Source organism: Manacus vitellinus, unplaced genomic scaffold (genome assembly GCF_001715985.3).
Source record: "Manacus vitellinus isolate BGI_N305 unplaced genomic scaffold, ASM171598v3 scaffold_24_pilon, whole genome shotgun sequence".
NCBI classification, from domain to species: domain Eukaryota; kingdom Metazoa; phylum Chordata; class Aves; order Passeriformes; family Pipridae; genus Manacus; species Manacus vitellinus.
Window position 1 is genome coordinate 8701857 of NW_021939798.1, and position 19478 is coordinate 8721334.

General features: G+C 43.1%; 1 protein-coding gene across 1 annotated transcript; it reads right to left on the bottom strand.

The window, feature by feature from the left end:
• Positions 1-15003: 15003 nt before the first annotated feature.
• On the bottom strand, positions 15004-19194 carry COPRS (coordinator of PRMT5 and differentiation stimulator). The gene is made up of 3 exons (XM_008926493.3): positions 18885-19194; positions 18102-18350; positions 15004-16060 (listed from the first exon to the last, which is right to left on the bottom strand). Exons 1-3 carry the CDS (start codon positions 18967-18969, stop codon positions 15888-15890), a joined length of 507 nt encoding a protein of 168 aa, XP_008924741.2. The 5' UTR covers positions 18970-19194; the 3' UTR covers positions 15004-15887.
• Positions 19195-19478: the final 284 nt, after the last annotated feature.

Here is a 19478-nt window from a genome sequence, read left to right on the forward strand (position 1 = left end):
GAAAATAATAAAATGGATAATATCCACCAGAGATAAGTGTCATAGCGTATTTTACAGTGGGGTAAAAATTACCACAGGCTAACTGAATTACCAAGAAATCACCAGAGCAAGGCAGAAATATAATGGGAATTTGATCCTCAGTTCCCAGCACTGTTTGGTCTGTGCTGCTTCCCCTGCTGTGCAATCGCTGCACAATCCTGCTCTCCTTCCCTGCTGCAGGAACTGAGGGAGCTGCTCAGAAGCAGAGCTCGCCAGAGATAAATAAGGCATTTCTGGTGAAAATTCAAAATGCCAACAAACAAAAAAAATCCCCTTTGGCAGAAGAGATATTTTCATTTGGAAACACTGCCAGTGGATCTGATGGGAGCTGAAGCCTGGGCCCATGCACTCTGATCAGCTGCTGCTGAATGGCTGCATTCTTACCCTGCCACGGCTCTCCTTGCTCAGGCAGGGAGGACCAGAGTCTGCAGAGATGGGAGACAGGACCAAAACAGCCCTTCTGGGGAGCCCAGACCCAGAGAATACAACATGCAATGCTTTGGAAGCAACTGGACATTTCCTAAAGGAAGCACATTCAATTCTGGAAGTATTTCAGATACAGGATTTTCTTTGTAAAAAACAGAAAACTTGTGGCAGAAAGCACATTTTTCACCATCACCACCCCACCCCCTGAAAAAAGGGCATTGATTGCAAGAAAATATAACTATTTCCTTGAGAGTTGTGTTTTGACCAAAATGACTTCTGATGTTTGGGAACACAAATGGAAGCTCTACACCTTAAGAAAGTCATCATTTTTACGTAACCTATGAGGATAACAGAGTCCACAACTTTTCTCATGAACTCTATTCCTTTTTTCTCCCCCAGCCCTTGCAGTACCTGAGTCCCTCTGCCTGTTGTGTCCTGCACTGTTTCATATCTCAACTAAAGCCCAGGCACAATGACAGCACAATGAAGCCTTGATCAAGCACTCTGAGCTCTACTGTAAATACAGGAGATGGGAAGATCTCATCCTATCTGCCCTCTATAAGCTCTGGATCAAGTCCAGCACAAAGAGAGGTTTATTAATGCACACACATTCCTACTGGCCTTTGAGCTCTTGGGCAAAAACTGTTTTAAACAGGCCCCTGTAGAGCCCGAGCGAGCAGTTCTCAAATATTTACATGGAACAAGAGAGTTAATTACACTTCAAGACATTGGTAAGATTCACTTTGCTGCAACCTCAGCAACAAACTGCAGCAAAGCAGCAACATAAACCATTTTCCGCGATCCAGGCGGGCAGCTTTCCATCTGGGCTTCAGCTAAGGCAGGAATGTTTCTGTCGACAATAGAACCTCACTAATCAGCACTTCACTAATCCACACATTTTATTAACTTCGCCAAAAACCTCCCAGCCTCTCCCTGCCCCTCAGCAAAGATTTAAGAGCAGAGACCTCGAGCGAGGGCTTTCGCTCCCAGAACGCATTTTTCAGGGGAACGTTACGTGCGCTCGAGTCAGACATTACAAAGCAGTTTGATAAATAATTTGAGCAGAACTACTCATCACAGACTGAGCCAAATCTTGTGCATATCTGGAGAAGAAAACCCAAGGCAACTCGAAGTCGAATCTACAAAAGAACATTTTATCACCAACACTTAATCCTCAGTATCTCCCAGGATTTGGCCCTCTGTGCACAAAATAACATGCACAATGAAACTCGCTTCCTTCTGACTTAACACTACATTTGCCCCTTACTTACTGGCTCCCAAATTCAATAACTCTCAAAGAAGTCTCCCTTCAGCCACTTTTGACACTTCATTCTTCCTTTCCCAGAGCAGCCCTGCATCCTTTAAACGTGAGCCAACAGGAAGAGCAAAGCCAACACAAACACTGAACTGCACTCTGGAATTCAACTGTCCATGCCAGTGTCCCACCTCTGGTTACAACCTCTCTGCCCCAACCACTAGCACTGAAAGTCTGCACCTATGGCAGCTTCATTTTTCAAGCCCACCAGATATTATCCACATGCCACCCTTAAGGATCAAATCAACTGACAGCACACCATACATTATCCTTCCACCTCCAAGGGCATTTTTAAAAAAGTGAACAGATAAAAAAAATATACTAACTTGCTGGGGTTCTCCTTCCTCATCAGTTATCCTTGCTATTGATATAGAATATGAATAATACCATGCATAAATTATTATATTATTATGTACATGCATTTATAGAGGAACATAAGGGAAATTCATATACAGAAACCCAGTAAGCTGGATAGTATTTATACTGATCCATTTCTACAGTTTCACAGGAAATATTTAACAATGTGTAGAAAATAACACGATTTAAATTCTACAACTCTTATTTCATTGTATCTACTGGTTTTTTAATTTTTATTTGTGATTTCTCTTAAGAGAGAAGGGAAGCCTCAGCAAATGATGGAGGACTCAGAGGAAGGGATAAAGCTGTGGTCTCACACATGTTCAGTCCAAAATCTACAGACATCCCTGCTCCATATAACACCCTCTGTGCTGCCACAGCCCAGAGGAGCACGGACCTTGTGCCCAAGCTCACATCTTTGATCAGCATCTGGTGGTCAAAGAGAAGGAGCAGGCAGACACAGTCAGAGGAGGAGCTGTCAGTTTGACATCCCCATTTGGCTCTGGGCTCCTCAAAATCTTATTTCCTGAATTGATCAAAGTTCACAGGGATACATCCAAAGCACAGCTCCTCCAAAGCTCCCAGCCCTGGCAGCATTCCTAGCTGAAGAGGCACTGTGCTGGATTTACAGGGAATAGTGCTCAGGAATATAATGGGTTATGTCTGTTAATGATCTAACTCAGTTTATTACACAGATCTTGACATTTTAAATTAAATTACACTCTTAGAGCAAAGGAGCATAGAAGAAAGCCTGATGAACCACAACACTAAGTGAGAGCAATAAAAGGAATTCTTGCACCAAGCAGTAACTCTGTTGTTTGACCTCATGTTCACTCACTATCCTCATGTGTTCTCCAGGTCAGGATTTCTGTTCAATCCTTGTGATTACTCAGTAGGTCAAAATGGGAAAACACCACATTGCACTTGAAGAGCTGGATGCTGCCTCTGTCCTTGAGAGTTGAAGTGATGTTAAGATGTTCAGACCTTCTGCCTCTGCTTGAGTGACACTGGAAAGACAGGCTCTGTGCATCACTAGAGGCAAGATCCATCCACCCACTGCTATGTCATTCTCAGCTTCCCACTGAGGTTTACAGGAGGATATTTTGATTTACTCAAATAGATGCCCTGCAAAACACCCACCTCCCCAGCACAGACACGATGCTGCAGGAGGCACTGACTCTGCACATCTTTATCAGTTACCCCCAAGGCCTGGTTTGTCTTAATTTTCAAAAACTACTCTTGCTCATTGCCTCTTCATTTGAACTGTATTTATTAATAACAGCCATTTTGACTTTCTATAGCATACACTGCCAGCAAGTAAAAAATCAGGACATACCCAGTACAGGATATACACAGCTCCTGTGTACAAGGTGAGATCCTGTCAGGATCCCAGTGAAATGAAAAGGGATGTCCTGTACACACAAAGCTACATGGCATCAGGAGGAACTGGACAAAGAACAACTCATTTTCCTGCTTTAAACCTAATCCCAAGCATCCCCTTTCAGAAGGCACATGTTCTCCCCTCACACATCCCCTCATCAGTCAACTCTCCACAGACAGGAACAGATGCCCTTGATAGCAACCCTTCCCAAACTTTCTGAGGCAGCAAGAAATCCCTTCCTAAAGGTTTGCTGAAATGGCTCCTGAGCTCAGGTATCTGACCTCACCCTGACACGTGGGCTCCTCTCCACCTCCTCCTCACTGGGCAAAATTCCACTTTGCATTCTGGAATCTGTGCTGTCACAAACACACCTCACTGGGTAAACTCTCTGGTTTTTAAGAAGCACAGAAACTTTCATCAGACCAGTCTGAGATGAGTGAAGGAGGGAGTTCCACCATAATCTGCTGAAATCCAATTGCAATCTCAGCTGAGCATGAGGAACAAATGTGACAAAGCCTTCTCTCCTGAGGCAACGTGCTTTCCATCCAATGCAATGGGGAAAACACAGCCTGCCCTGGCACACACCTGGAAATCCATCTCTGGAATGACTCTCTCAGTCACCTTCCATACACACAGTGGGATGCACTGGCAGAGACTCCCCCCACCAAAGAGCATCAATGGTCCAGTGGAGATGACATTAATGAGAGGGTGAAAATAAAAATGTATCTACAGATTATTCCTGCCAGTGGATCTGAGAAATGTGCAACCTCCACTTTCCTTCTGAAAAGCTAACAAACCATCTCTCCCACTTTATAGATTACACTCCATTTGTCCTCACTACTCCAAACTACACTGGAAGTTTTCAGCTGGGTTCAGGCAGGGGCAGGATGCCAACACCATATTCTGTGTGAGGCCAAACACGCTGCAAGCACATAAACACCCACCTGTAAACACACACTGGATTTATACAAACATACAGACACATATTAACTCACTTTATAAACAGAGGCAGACCACACCTCAACCTTCCAGTCTGCACAGAGACCCAACTCCTACACCACTGGCAATGTCAAGGTACTTGAAGTCAGTCCTCAGTTGCTTTGACCTCTGAATTTTTGGGCCTAAGACAGATCTGAACTTGCACAGAAAGGTTTCACAGATCAATCTCCAAATCAGCCCTAATATTTAAAAGAACCCATTTATCGATAGCAGCCAGCAAAATAATTATAGCACTTCATGTGAACATAAATTAACAACCTTTAGGACAAAATTGATAGTTATTTTTATGAAGGGATTTAATAACACCAAAAATCAGGAGCTGATAAAGTCAGTCTGAGGAGACATGATAAAATTCACGAGGTCTTTGTCTCCACCTACTGTATGGAAGAATAATAATTGTAACTCCCTGAAGGATACAAAGATAATTGATACCTTTCTCCATAAAACCCCCAGCATCTCCTCCACCCAGATCCCAGGACTTCAACCTTTACCAATTGTTACAAGAGCTGTTGTTACAAACCTAACCCAGAAAACAATCACTAGGACTTCCTTTACTTAGAACTGAAGAAATCACCAGCCCATAATAACTGCAAAGCAGCAACTGTTATGGGTTTATGGTGCACTCTTCCTTCACAATAAGAGGTTTTGAAATGTAAGAAACTGTTTAAAGTAACTTATGTAAGAGGGGATCTGGGAACTTCCTGAAACAGGAATGAAAATTAAAAGCCTTCATAACATTTACTTCAATTTTTTTTAATGACCAACAATTATATTTAAAAAAAAAAAAAACAAACCTGCACAGGCCTGTGAACACTCTCAGGTGTAAAGGTAAAAGGAATTAAACAAAACACTCTTAATTAAAACTGTCAATCTGTCAAAATCTGGACAAGATCACAGAGAAGTCTGATCTATGGTTGCTCTATACTTTGCACTTCCTAATTGGACAAAAAAAAAAATGCAGGTTATGAATCTGTTCTAAGGACAGCTCATTCCTGCTATTCTGGCACTCACCCGACCAGTTTATTTCTTTCCTACTGTCACTGAATTTCTGTACAATCAAAAGCAAAAATAAAGCTTTTCATTGCTATGGACCTGGGGAGACTGGTGCCAGACTCTGCTTGAAGAGAAACTGGGGGAGCCCCAGGAGTCCATTAAAAACTTGATTGAAATTGTCAGGCTGCTGGCAGGGAAACAGCCGGGCTGCACAGCCAGGGGCTCACACGCACCCCAGGCAATTTGGTGGGTTTATTTGTACAAACCACAGGATGCTTCCAGTCCTCAGAATGTGTTCAGGGAGCAGATTGGGAAGTGCCAGAAAATTGAACTTTCGAACACACTGGTACTGGAGAACAAGCTCAGCTCGTAGTTCAGAAATACGCCCTGGATGCACCCAAGTGTGGACTTGTAAAGGTGCACAGACTGCATGTTGCAGAGCTGTGAGGATTTAAATAAGCAGTTCCCTGTTTATTTAATATGAAAAAGAGGATGTGGCTACTGTGTTTCAAAATTTAATCCCTTTTCTCTCTGTGTTGAAAATTATATGGGTTTTTCTTACCCTAACTCAGGAGCACAGAAAATGCATACAGACTCTTACAGAGCAGATGGACCCAAGGACAGCAAAGGCTTAAAAGAAATATCTTCCAGTCAACTCACAAACCTCAGGAAGATTGGTACAGTAGATATTTCATCTGAAATAAACAAGCAGTATCATACAAGGGCTGGGAGATTTTATACATCTAGTTGGTAGCACTTCATCCCTTGGTTTTCACCTTCATTTCAGGCACTCCTGGAGCCTGTACAAGTCAGTGATGCTACACTGCATACCCACACTCCTCCCCTGTGGATGCAGCAGGATGAAAGGCATCCCTGCAGCTCCAGCTGGATCAGCCCAGCCCACATCAGAGAGCACAGCAAGGAAGGGAATGGGGAATTGTGTCTCCAGGAATGCTGTGGCCTGGCCAGATGTGCACACTCACAACCAGCAACTGAAGGCCTCTGTGTATCCTGACAGATTGTTTTCCTGAGGGACAAAGCTTTGCAGCTCTAAAGCAAACAGACTTCATTCAGCAGAGTTTCCCTCCATCAGTTATTTACACAGACACAAATGTACACATTAAAAGTAGTTTTAAGCCATAAGCAGAAGCTCCACATGGGATAAAAAAAGGTCTGATAATATGCAGAAAATGTATGGCCACAACAAGAGAGTCAACTTTGCATAATAACCACAGAGGGCACGATGGGAAACATCCCAACAGCAGCTCTGCTGTGCTCCACACACAGGAACAGTCCCTGCCAGCAGCACCTGAGCTCTGGCCTCTGCTGGGCAGATGTGCTGGTGGTGGTGGGGCACATGCCTGCACCACAGAGCAAAAGCTTTTGGCCTTATTTCCTCTCCTTCCCTCTGCACTGTTTGTACAACCTTGCTGATACTATCCTGGCCTGAGTTCTGTGAGGGAAGGACCAGGAATTGTCTGACAGGATCTCCCCACAGGTTTCGTGTCCATCCTCTCACATCACAAACAGCAGGTTGTACTTTCCAGCAGCCCCACGAACTGGCCATGCTGACCCACTGGCAGCACCTGCAGCTTTGGAGGAAATGAGCCCCAGTGCAACAACACTGGTAGATCCTGACCATAAAACCATTCCTCCTTCACCCTTGCATTGGTCTGCTCGGGGGTACTTCACAGCAGGAATGTCCCCAAGTGCAAGACCAGTTTCAAGGACTGGTCATGAGCCCCTCCTACAAACATAAATGTTTCTTTTAACACGCCCAGGAGAGCCCCAGTGGGGTCTGTCAGAGCTTCCCCCACGCTCAGTGTGTGGTGTCCCACTGTCCTCCCATCCCAGGGACAGTCACTGCTGCCCTGCAGATCAGAACCACAGAACGTGATTTAATGAGATTTAATTCAAAGACACTGTGAAAGAGCAGCACATGTTTGGGGAACAGCTCTATTTCTGGCTTTTGCATTCTTTGTAGCAACAAGTTCCATCAACTCATACATGCAAATTAAAAGCATTTCTGAAAGTTCTATTTGATTACACTGTAAAAATGGGGAAAAACAGGATTTTTCTTTGAAGTGAAATGCACTGCAGTCCTGGCACTGAGGAAGCTTTGGTAACCATAGCAACGTTGTAATTTTTTCAATACAAATTTTAATAGATATTTAATTTGTCAAATCATAGGCTGGCATTCAAGCCATTTTTTTCCAGCAGCCCCCTGCTTTTCAATACATGGAGCTGCTCATGTTCACTAGCAGTGGCCTCTGAGGTGCTTTACAACAGAGTTCTCTTCCAAATGTAATTTTCGTATCAACCTTGACAAAAAAAAAAATTGTTAAGTGGTTTCCACTTCTGCTGTTACTGTCCTTGGCAACTTCATTTTTTATAAACCAAATGAAGTGTTTGCAAATGTTCATTTTTTTGGAAGACAGAACAGGCAATGTTCTGCGGTGACTAACTCAAAAGTTGTTAAGAGTAGCTGAAGTACTTTGTCTCCCAAATCCTGTTCAATATCCAAGCTATTTTAAAAGCATGCAGCTGCATGGATGGAAAGCTAATGAATAAAGCTGGCACTGAGCTGGAATGTTATCTCAGAATGCAATCCACCAGCAAAAGGCTTTCTGAAATTCACTGAAGATAGGACTGCTAAGCAAGAAAAACATGCTACTTATTACTAGTGAATTTGATGAAGCACTTCAGCAGTAGAGTAAGTCTCCAGGTCTAAGAATAAACTGCATTCCTCTCTTGTACTCTGCAGACTGCAAAAAGCTGGAAAGCAAGCAACTGTTTCCCAAATCCAGATTTTTCTCAGGATAATTATGACAACTCTTAAACATGACAGACTCACCACTGAAAACACATCTCTGTCAGATTTGAAGTGTGTCATGATTTGAACATCAGTAGTGAAAACAAAGTCAGGAGGAATTGAGATGTCACACTAACAGTTCTTGGTGTCTCAAGGTGTGCCAACACTGCCATGATTCACAGGATTTTGCCCTAGTTTTCCAGGAGAGTACTGGTTCACACTGCCCTGCTTTGGGTGGGACCATGGAGGTGAGAGGACACCACTGCCACTGCTGCAGATACCACATTTTGTCAGGCAATATCATTCAGAGACAGAGGCCTTCTGTAAACTCAGACAATCACTGCAGCATCCATTTTGTGATGGTGAACTGGCAACAAAAAGGATGAGGGAAAATATGCAGAAAAAAAAAAATCACAAAATAAGAATCTGTAAACAGTAGCATTAAAAAACAGTTAATAGAAGTGTTAATGAAAACAGAAATTAGTCTAATTAAATCACCCCATAACATCTGATGGCAAAGCACATTGGTGTACTCATCACTTCACCAAAGCAACAAGACAACAGTTAAAACTACTGAGCTGTTTAAAATATTATGACATTAAAAATGTCATCCTGGATGTAACAACAGAACCCAGATAGAATGGATGTTAAATCCTCTATCACACTTACTGGTTTAAAGCAGAGTCTATCCAGCCAGCCACAAGTACCTATTCCTAGATTGCAGTCTCCAAGAAGAGATGCAATGAGATCCCTTGGGTGAAAATTTGGAATAGCCAAGAATAAAGAAACTTCTTTGTTATTATTAGAGCATGGAGGATATTTGATAAGACATGGAGAAAACAGCTGTTGCCTGCATCAGTAAAATGAACACTCAAACAGAACCTGTGTGGATTAACCATGGGAAGAAGTGCTATAAATAAATACCCCTCTCACACCAGTGTCATCTCTGAGGTAAAACAGCAAATAGAGGAAAAAAGGGTACCTGACACCCTGAACTAGAGAAGGGAAAGCTCTCAGCTCAATTAGGTGAGGCTTCAATTAAAGAGGAAGTAATCAAGTGAAGCCCACTCCCACTGTACAACTCAGCAGTTACTGCACCCTCTGTGTTCTCCCACATTTACCTCATTTCAGCCTCCTCCCACACTTCTGTTGATACAGTCCTTGAGCTGTTACACAAGGTGGATTCTGCCATAATACAGAATATATTTCTTTCCTTTAGCTGGCACCAATTGCTGGGTCTTAGTACTGCAGGTAGAAACTAAAGGTAAATTTAACCCCAGACAGAAGCAGACACTAGGTACAAAAATCACAAAAAAAAGAATGCTTCCAAAATAGAAAATTCAAGAAGAAAATGAAACACAAACCAGAGTGATAACTTCTGAAATCAGAGAAATCCTATTGCCAAGGCTTGACTGAGTTGTAGTGGAAGGCAGCATTAAAGCCTTAGCAATATCCAATACCAAGGTAAACTGAACAGGAATAACTAAGCCAAACTTGAAAGGACATGCAGCAAAAGAGGTTGTTTCCCAAGTCCCTGGAGTCTCAATTACAGAGCAGTTAAGTCCATTAGCAGGACACTGAACTTCACCCTTTTGTTTGGAGGCAGGTCAGGATCACAAAGGCCGGGTGTTACCAACTTCCCCGGCCCCCTCACACGGAGCAGCCACTGCTGCACAAACGTCCCCAGCTCCCCCCTGTCAGGGGCTACAGGACATCACAGCCATGGGACCTGGGACAAAGATGGGGCTCAGTCAAGAACTCAATACACCCTTTGGTCAGAGCTGCACACTGAGGAGGGGTGAAGGTGCCCTGGCAGCCAGGGTATCACTGCAGGTATGAGGTGCCAGTTTTGGGCAGTCACTGCTCTGCACAACAGAAACCCTGCTGCCCTTAATGGGACAGATGATGAACTTCCCTGTTCTTTCATCTGAGAATTTTTACCTCTGTTCATAATTAGAAGCACGATCATTAAAGTCAGCATTCCAAATTGCAGGCAGGAACCAGACACAAAGTATTCCTACAGGGCTACGAGGCACTTCACAGACCACATAAGAAAGCCTGTCCTTAAACCAAATCCCAGATCTGTTTGAGGGATAGTTTGCCCACTTCTCTCCAAAGGACCAAATTAAACCTAATCCACCCACCAACACAAGTGCAGATAACAGAACTAAATGTAGTTCTTATCTAGCAGACAGGCAGTCTCAGCCTGGCTTTATAATGTCTGACCAATCCCACTGGGAAGAGCAGACTTCTGTCAAACTACAAACTGCAGAGCTGGAGGCCCAATCAAACAGATCAAGTATGAATGATGCAGATAAGCTAGAACTAAATAAAACAGAAGGTAAAAGGTGTTTCAGACCAGGAAGATAATGGCCTGTTTGAAGAACATGGAACTGAAAGTACTGATAAACTGAGAACAAGGGGGTCTGGTATTCCAGCAGCCCCAGTGGTGACAGCAGACAAGAAAACGATGATGGCTCAATCAGCATGTGGTTGTTTGCAGGCTCCACTTTGTGCTTCCATTTCAGATTACCTGTCCCAGTTCAGCTTCTGGTATAAGGAGTTAACCACAGTTGAAACAGAACTTTCAAAGTCCCCTTACATGTTCTTCTCCTGTACTAAGGAGAAAGCAGCAACTCAGATTCCTGTACCAAATTATTCTGATTTGTTGCCCGTGCTTCTGGTGGAACTATCAGTTGTTCCTCTGACCTTGCTATTCCAATTCTACCACCCTACTGTCACCAACACTGTGAAGGCCTGCTCAGCTAGAAGAGTTTTCCTTGCTCTCTGAATCTCCAGTTACCTAGAAGGAGGCTGTGCTCTCTGCTGTGGGATACAGGTCCTGTTTAATCTCACTGTCACACCTATTCGCTTCCCCAGAAACAGCTGAGCATGTAACATGGGAGATGGAGTTACACAATTCCCAACCAACTGTAGCCAGACAGAACTATATTACAACGTGGCATATTTACTCCAGTGTCTGCATGAAGATTACAGATGAAATGATAGTCCTCTATCTGAGGTCAAATAATTTTAGTATTTTCTACTACCTGCTAAGTAACCAAAGGAACTCCTCAGTGAAAATGTGAATGTTTTGGAGTAGTTCCTGAGGTAGGGGCAGAAATACTAAACAACTTGTTTGTTGTTGGAACATAAGCCCACAATAGCTACAGTGATTAAAACTACAAAGCAGCACAATGAGAACCTCTGGTACTCCAGATCTCAGAAAACATGTTACTCAACATAAGTCATACTAAGGACCAACAGCTCAAAAAGGACTGAGCAGTATTTCCCTTTGAGGGAAATAAAACAATAAACTGAGATCTCAGGCTCATAAACAAATAAATACAACTTACATATACAACTCAAGTCTTCAAATCCTGCAGCATACAATGAAAGGAGTTTCCAGGTCTAAATACAGAAATTGCAGGCAGATCAGAAAAGGTTTGATTAAAATAACTGAGACCAGACATTCAGGACTTGCTGAATCATAGGAAGTTACCTTTCCTGGGATCATTTCTGCTACATGCCCTGAAACTACCATCAAAGTGGGAAAAATCCCACCCAATATAACCTGCCACGATAGAAATGTAGACACTGAGCCACGTTCATGGGTTTTGCTCTGTGAAGGTCAATAGAGCTACAAGGAATGGAAGGAAAGCCCATTATATTAAGGACTAAAACCCACAGCAACAGTGAAACCCTAAACATGGACCTTTAGCTCAGAGATGGCACAGGCATTGCTCAGGGGATGTACAGGGACAGAGGTTCTGCCTGGGTAAGGAGTTGCCAAAGTTTGTACCAGCTGAGGATTTGTGTTCCCAGTGCTTAAAGGAAGCTGTTGCCATCACTAAACCCAATTACTGGGTTTGTGTCCTTTGCAGCTTTTTTTAGTAGGTTCCAGTTTCTCCTGCCAAGCTGGGAAACCATGCTATGAGCAGCTGGTACTCCCAGGACTAACAACTCCACCACAAATTTATCCTCTAATACTCGAGCTTCCGATGTCTCTGTTTGCAATACAGACCCACAGAGGGTATCCCACGTCCCTTCCCTGTGCCTACACTTACCCAGCTCCACAAAATGACCTTTGTTACCAAGGGATTTACACTGGTGTCCTTGCAAGCAACAGATGGTCAGGATGAGCTGCTGCCATCAGCATTTTTCCTTTAGTCTGTGGAATTACTCACATAGTCCCCCCTCAGCAGTGGAGGCATTTTCTTAGTTTAAGAGTGAAAGTACACCAGTTGTAAGATGGGACAAACAACAAGTGAAGCAGTAGTGTCTTTAAAAGACACTAAAACAGGCTGGATTTTGTGGTTATATAAGACCAAGAAATCCTAACTCAATCTGATGTATGAATTAAGTGCTGTACCTTATCAACAGGAAATATGAACACATTTCCTTCAATTATTTCCTCTTGCAAATCATTGCCTGTAGGTCTCAAAGGAAACAACAGATGCACCCAAAACAAGTTTTCATTTCTTTGCTGGTCTGTTCAAAGAAAATGCAAAACCGTTTGGTTTTTTAAAACCTGACTATTTAGACAAAATTTCTTGCTCAGTGAATTTGAAGCACTTTACTGGCTGGAATCTTTAGCTTTACCTACAAAGTGGGGAAATGAGAAGAAAAGCAAGGACAGCATCAAAGTTGTACCCTGCTCTACTAAGCCACCATATTATGCTCCACTCCTAAGCCTTCCCCACAGCATAAATCCAGCAAACATATTAACCTGCAGCAGGGTCTCTGTCCTTTGAATGACATTTATAATGTGGGTGTAGAAGGGGGAAGTTGTCTTAGGGATGTATGTGCATTTCACTGAGAAATCTTTGACACTTCTGAAAAGTTTTCAGCTGATTTATGTGCTGCCAGTGTGTTTCTTGTATGCATACAAGATTTATGATCTTGGTCCTGTGATGGGACTCTCTTCCCTCCAATAATTTGAGCAGGCTGAAGGGCTGACTCTCGGTGTGAATTGCTGGCTCACATGCTGCCTTCTGTTGGTTTTAAATGCAATGTATTCCTGCCTAGAATGACACACTTGTGTCAACACAAAACAGGCTCAGTGCAAGATTCACAATGGAATTTGAAACACTCTGTAGAGCAGAAACATTGGAATCCACAAGCTCAGTTTCAAATCCTCCCAGGCAGATGCTTTCTGAGGAGGCTGCATCTGGTTTTCTAATCCCCCTGAAGTTTGAGAGTATTCAGATTAAGCTTTACATTAAGCCCCTGCCCTAACAAGCAGGGCTAAGATGAACAAAGTTATGTTTGCCAACATATCCCTGGAGAGAGCAGGATGCATCTCTGCTGCAAAACCCTCGTGCTATTTTTCCCAAACCTGGTGGGGGTGGTGGCAGTTTTAACCTTAAATGGAAACTGAAAACAAATCTTTAAAGTTGACAGTCATTTAAAATGCAAACAGCTTAGCAAAGCAGCCATTCAACACAATTTCTCCTCAAAGAATAAGACCTTGGAGACAGACCAGACTGATTGCAATTAAAGGTACAGGGTGATAAAACACCTTGATTTATAGACTGCGTGGAAAATGGCTTTAAGATTCAGTACTGATGGAATTTTGGAACTGTAAGAAAAAAAAAAAAATCACTCTAATCAGTGTTATAAAGACTTTTTGATTATTCTTTTAAAACAATTCTACAAAAGATGGGTTTGCTTCCACAGAATTCTATTAGTTTCCTCTTTATTGAATACGGTGGGATATCTCCCCCAAGCACAGTAAAAAACAATATATTAAGCCTGAAGTCAAGTGATGTTCTTCTCTCAGCCATGGGAGAGATTTTTCAGTCCAACTTGGGAGTGAATTTTAAAAAAAAAAAAAAATGAGAAACTAATCGGGGCCATGAATCAGCCTCGCCGGGGAACAACAGGGCTCTGCAGAACACAGATCTGAATTGCTCCCAGCGTTAGAAATCCAGCCCGGGGAGCTCGCACCGCCTGACGAACACACGCCGAGCAGGGCAGACAATTTTCTGCTGCCCTCTGCAGGGAAGTGTTGGGCGTTGACAACGGCCGGGTCCGGGCAAGGGATAAACGAGCTCACAGAACGAGCCGGGATTTTTCACAGGAATTTCTACAGTTTACTAGTATGTCTGCACTCATTTTATGAATATTGCATTTCTAAATGCAAATCAACCCTTTTACTCTGGCTGATGAGTCAGTTATTGGCATAACTGAGTTTTGAGGGAAATATTAATCCCTAGGTCACCCTTCCATATAGGAATTAAGGAACAGACCCTCTTTCTTGCAACCTCAACACCAGGTTTCCACTCTATACTTGGACTGCTAAGTGCTAACACATAACCAGGAATCGAAAGGTACCCAAAGGAAAGCTCTTGTCCTGTGTTCTCTAGGAAAAAATTAAGGAAATATCACTGTGTCATCCACTTCCTCCTCCCAAACCAGTGTGTGAATTATTTTGGTTTCATGAGAAAACAAAACCCCAACATTGTACTGTGCTCCAGTTCAGTGTCAAAACATGGGAAAAAAAAAAGCCACAAAAAGTTGTTGAGAGAGAAGTGATTAATGACACATGAGCATTAGGTGAAGGTTATTGTTATGCTGGTGACCAGCCATTCAATCCACTTACACATTTCATCTGAGAGCATTTCCTTTCATTCCACAGCAAAGCAAGGAGGAGATGGTTCTAGTTCCAGCTATTCTCTGAGGGAGGTATTTTGTGTTCTCATCTCATTTGCCACAACAAACAGTATCAGGAACCTTAATCCACTACTGTGCAGGACACACAGATTATGTACTACAATAGGTATATAAATGTCTTTGTCATTACACATCTGATGCTGCATGAGAGTGTAATAAAGACAACACTGGGACTGCAGGGTTATATGCCCATAGAACAAGAAGGTCTGATGTGGAGAAAGCTTTGTTGGGAGGCAGCCTTAGGCACCCAGCATTCCTACTGGATGGAGCAGGCCCTGCTGTGTATCATCATGTGTGCTTGCAAAATGTGTATCAGGTATTTTTAATTCCTTTATAGTGGAATACATAAAAATAAACACAAAACAACTCATTCTGTACTTGCCACAGCTCATTTTGTTGAAAAGCAGTATCAGAATCACAAATGGCAATTAGAACCACATGGAAATACAACAGAGAAGCTTGAAGGAGGGAGAGTTTTTAAAGCTCTCCAAACCCATCTGACAGCATCAGGTGAAAAGGAGAAGGAACTAAGAGTTACACACACAGGGACCAGCATGTCAAAACTCACAAAGCCCTGCAAATAAACAATCTGAGTTTAGAAACCGAACACTTCTTCTCAAGCAATTAATTAGTAACAACACAGATCTACAGAACACAACCAAAACCTCCAGAAACGCACTGTCACAGCCAGCACCTGCACTCGTGTCTCCAGAGCCCAGTGTGGGCAGTTTAGAACAGCTCAGCAGCACCTGAGCAAAACTTGGGAGGTGGTGTCGCATTTCTGGCCTTGGGCAGAACTCTGCAAGCAAACTAAAGGACTTGACACAGCTCAGTCAGTGAAGAACACATTCCAACTCAGAGGCCAAACTTACTTCTGCCCAGGGTCAGCCTCACTCATCTGCATCATCAAACTGGCCACTCTCAACCTTTGCACTGACTCGTGGTGGACAAACAAAGCAAGCTGTGTGGTGACAGCCTGGGTAGTAAAACCAGTCCTCCTTCCACACGGGTGAGGCCAAAACATTATTTTCCTGAAAGCTTCCACAGGACAGATCATCAGCATCTACAGAAGATAAAAGAGAAGGTATAAACCATGGGAGATACTCAGGAAAGTAGTGGTATAGTCTAGCAGGTTCTTATGCAGGCCTACAGCATCTTTGGATTCTCTATTTCAACTTCGTCTGCCAGCACTGATTAATTAGACCTAAATAAAGAGGCAAACAGAGGCTGAATGTGGCAATGTCTTCATTTGAAGGAAGGTTCCTGCCACACAGACAAAAGAGTTTCCCAAAAAGCTCAATGATACACCTGGATTCAGCCCATCTGACAGCAGCTCATACAATGCAGGCAGTTCTTTCACATTTTCCCTGGGAATAAAAGGCTCATGAAACTCTTACTTTTATTTGCCCTCCCCCTTCCTGCTGCCTCCATATCCCCATCCCAATGAGGAGCCCTCCAAAGCCTTTAAGAACTGGGTCACTGGACAGAAAGGGAGGGTGGGCTCCTGTAAAAGCTCTCCCTGAACAACATTACCACTAGGCCAGAATTAAACCTAGTAGGCCTGTTTTTAACTAAGTTGGCACAAAAATTGGGCAAAAAGTGTTAACAGAAGGGAAAGATTTCCAGGCAGCAGATACTGAGAGGACTGAGCAAAGGAAAAGCCCAGAGTATGGGGAGCAGAGGACCCAGCACAGTATTCCACTTGTCAGCCTTCCAGCAGCACTGCTAAACAAGCCACCACAGCAAGTGCTTAAAGAAACATTTTAAAAAGCCATAAAATGACCAACCAAGCACCTTCTTTTATTTGGTAGCAGTTAACAACTGAGACACTCACTACCTGAATCCCATAATCACAGCTGGCTCAGTTTGGGAGGATTTAAAAAGCATAAGCTACAGGTGGAATGAGTGAGTTAAATAAGTAAAAAAAAAAAAAGAACTTGTGACAGTTCCAGTAAAAAATTCAAAACATACCATAAATTTGAGCAGATGGGGGATTAAAGGAAAGCCCAAAATGGAAGAGAGGGAAAACATCCAAAAAGGAAACAGTCTTTTTCCTCAAATTACCCACTGTGAAAAACCAATATTGTGTTTCCATTTTAAAATCAGAACGGTTTTATGGAAAGGCTACAAAAACTTTCCCACTTTCTTCTGTAATCAAACTTGGTACTTGAATACAACAGCCATTCATGGAATCAAAATAAACAGATAATTCACATTTCCTAAGCAAAGAAAAGTGTATTAATTACAAAAAGATACACATTAATGAGAAGAAAATGCAAATATACTGTTTTCATCAAAGACACAGCAGGTTATCAGCCACTGGCTAAACTCCATCCACCTGTTCTACACTAACAGCCAGCCTGGCCAGTGCAAGGTTCAGACTCTTGGTTCAACATAAAAACAAGTCACAAACTGGAGGATTAATTCAACTCTAAAGATGTGGATAAACCCACTTCTGTGCACTGCCACCTTTGCCCATAGGACTGATCACAGGCACAACCACTTCAGAGGATCAAGCTTCAAAAAACCAAACAAGAAAGTCAAACAAACAAACAAACGAAAACTTCCACCAAAAAACAACAATCAAAAAAGCAAACAAAACCAAGCCAACCCTACAGCCAAAGCAACAAACCCTACTCAGAGACTGAGCACTTCCAAAGAACTCCATGCTCTAGAGGGACATTAAAGAGTACAATCTTTAATTTTCTTGGAGGAAAGGAAGAACTTTTACACCCCAAAAGCTACATTCCTGCACGCCATTTACCCTTATCTTCTGCTTCAGAATAACAAAGATACACCACTAAGAACTTGCTTCTCCCCAGAAAGTCAATACACACATAGAATTCCCCTCCTTCCCATGCCACTCCCTAAGAATTTGACTGCTCAAGCAAGAGTTTCATATGAACTTCACAACACCACCTTTAAATCCTGTGCTTGACAACAAGATTGTGCAGAATTGTTACATATCCACGAGGTCAACAAAACAAGAAATTGCTTCCCAAAAGAGAACATGGAGTTACTGAAACACGTTCTCCTGCAAAGCACTGACCTCCAACCACCTACTATCCAAAATTCAAATGAAGCACAAGTAAACATGTACTCACCATAAGGACCATATGCAGACTCCTCCAATTCTTTATCCCAGTCCTCCACCTCATGCTCAGAAGCACTTTGCAGCTTTGGAGAGTCAGGTATACTGAAGACTTCATCATCCCCCTCATCCAGGTAAAAATGCACGTTGTACCAGTCATCAGGAGAGACACTGTCATCCCCTTCACTGTGAGAGGCATCAGAGGCTTCACTTTCCTCAGACTTGCTATCAGGAACGTTTGAAATGCTGTCCAGCAAACATTCTGAACCCAACAGAAAGCGTCAAGAGATACACTCAGAAATTAAACAGGAATATTAAATGCTCAGCACACAATAATTCAGATAGGTACACAAACACACTTTGTGACTGCTAATCTAATTATAATATATGCAGTTTCCTACATATGTAGTATCACTGCAGAGCTGCTTCACATTACAGATGCTTGGGAACAGTGAACACAGCCTTGCATCACAGCACTAGCCCAACTCAGGATTTTCCACACACTCTTGTTGGAAAATATCTCTAACTAGGGCAAAGGACCCAGCAGTTCTTGTTTCACCACATTCACCTGTAGGTATTTTTTAAAAAAATAAGTATGCTGAAAAACCACGGTTCTGGTTTAAAAACAGTCATATTGATTAATTACTCTTGCACCTAGGCATACACAAATATCTACCTGAAGTAATTTAGTGCAGTAACTCAAGAGCATTTCCCACCCTTCACCTAAAGATTTTAAGTAAATTTCTCAAGCAGAGCTTAAGTTTCGTTACTCACCATCTGCTTTGTTTTGTCCTACCTTTTCTGGGCTTCCAGATCATAGTTTCTCTCTTATTAGGAAGCTGTTTCTCCTCACAGTTTGTGGCGTCAACAGCACCGGCCATCACCTACAAGAGAGTTTTAAAGAATTCCTTAGCAGCTTCCATTGACTGCTTCAACACTCAGCGAGTGTTTCTGCGCCTTAGAGCCCATCCATTTGTTCCCCTGATGAATCAGAGGTTTAAAACCAAACAGGCTTTCACTTGAGAAGGCAAATCTGCCGAGGGGTGGCTCATCCTGCTGCTGCCATCAGTCCCCCTGGCATCAGCAGCCCAGCACAGCCCATCTCCTCCCTCACCCCGCAATCCTGCTGCCACCTCTCGGGGAAGGGGCCCCAAAACTGACGCAAAATGCACCCGTTTGAGAACGGTGGTAATGAAGGTACGAGGAGTGCAACAAATATAAACACCAAAGAGTGACTCCACCACAGGCCGAGGGGCAGGAGCAGACCGGCCGCTCCAGCAGCGCTGAGGGGCGGGAGAGCGGCAGGAAAGCCTCGGCCGCGCTGATGGTGCCCACGGAGCGGGGAACGGCGAGTTCTGCCCGCACTCCCACCCCCACGGGGAGGCGGCGG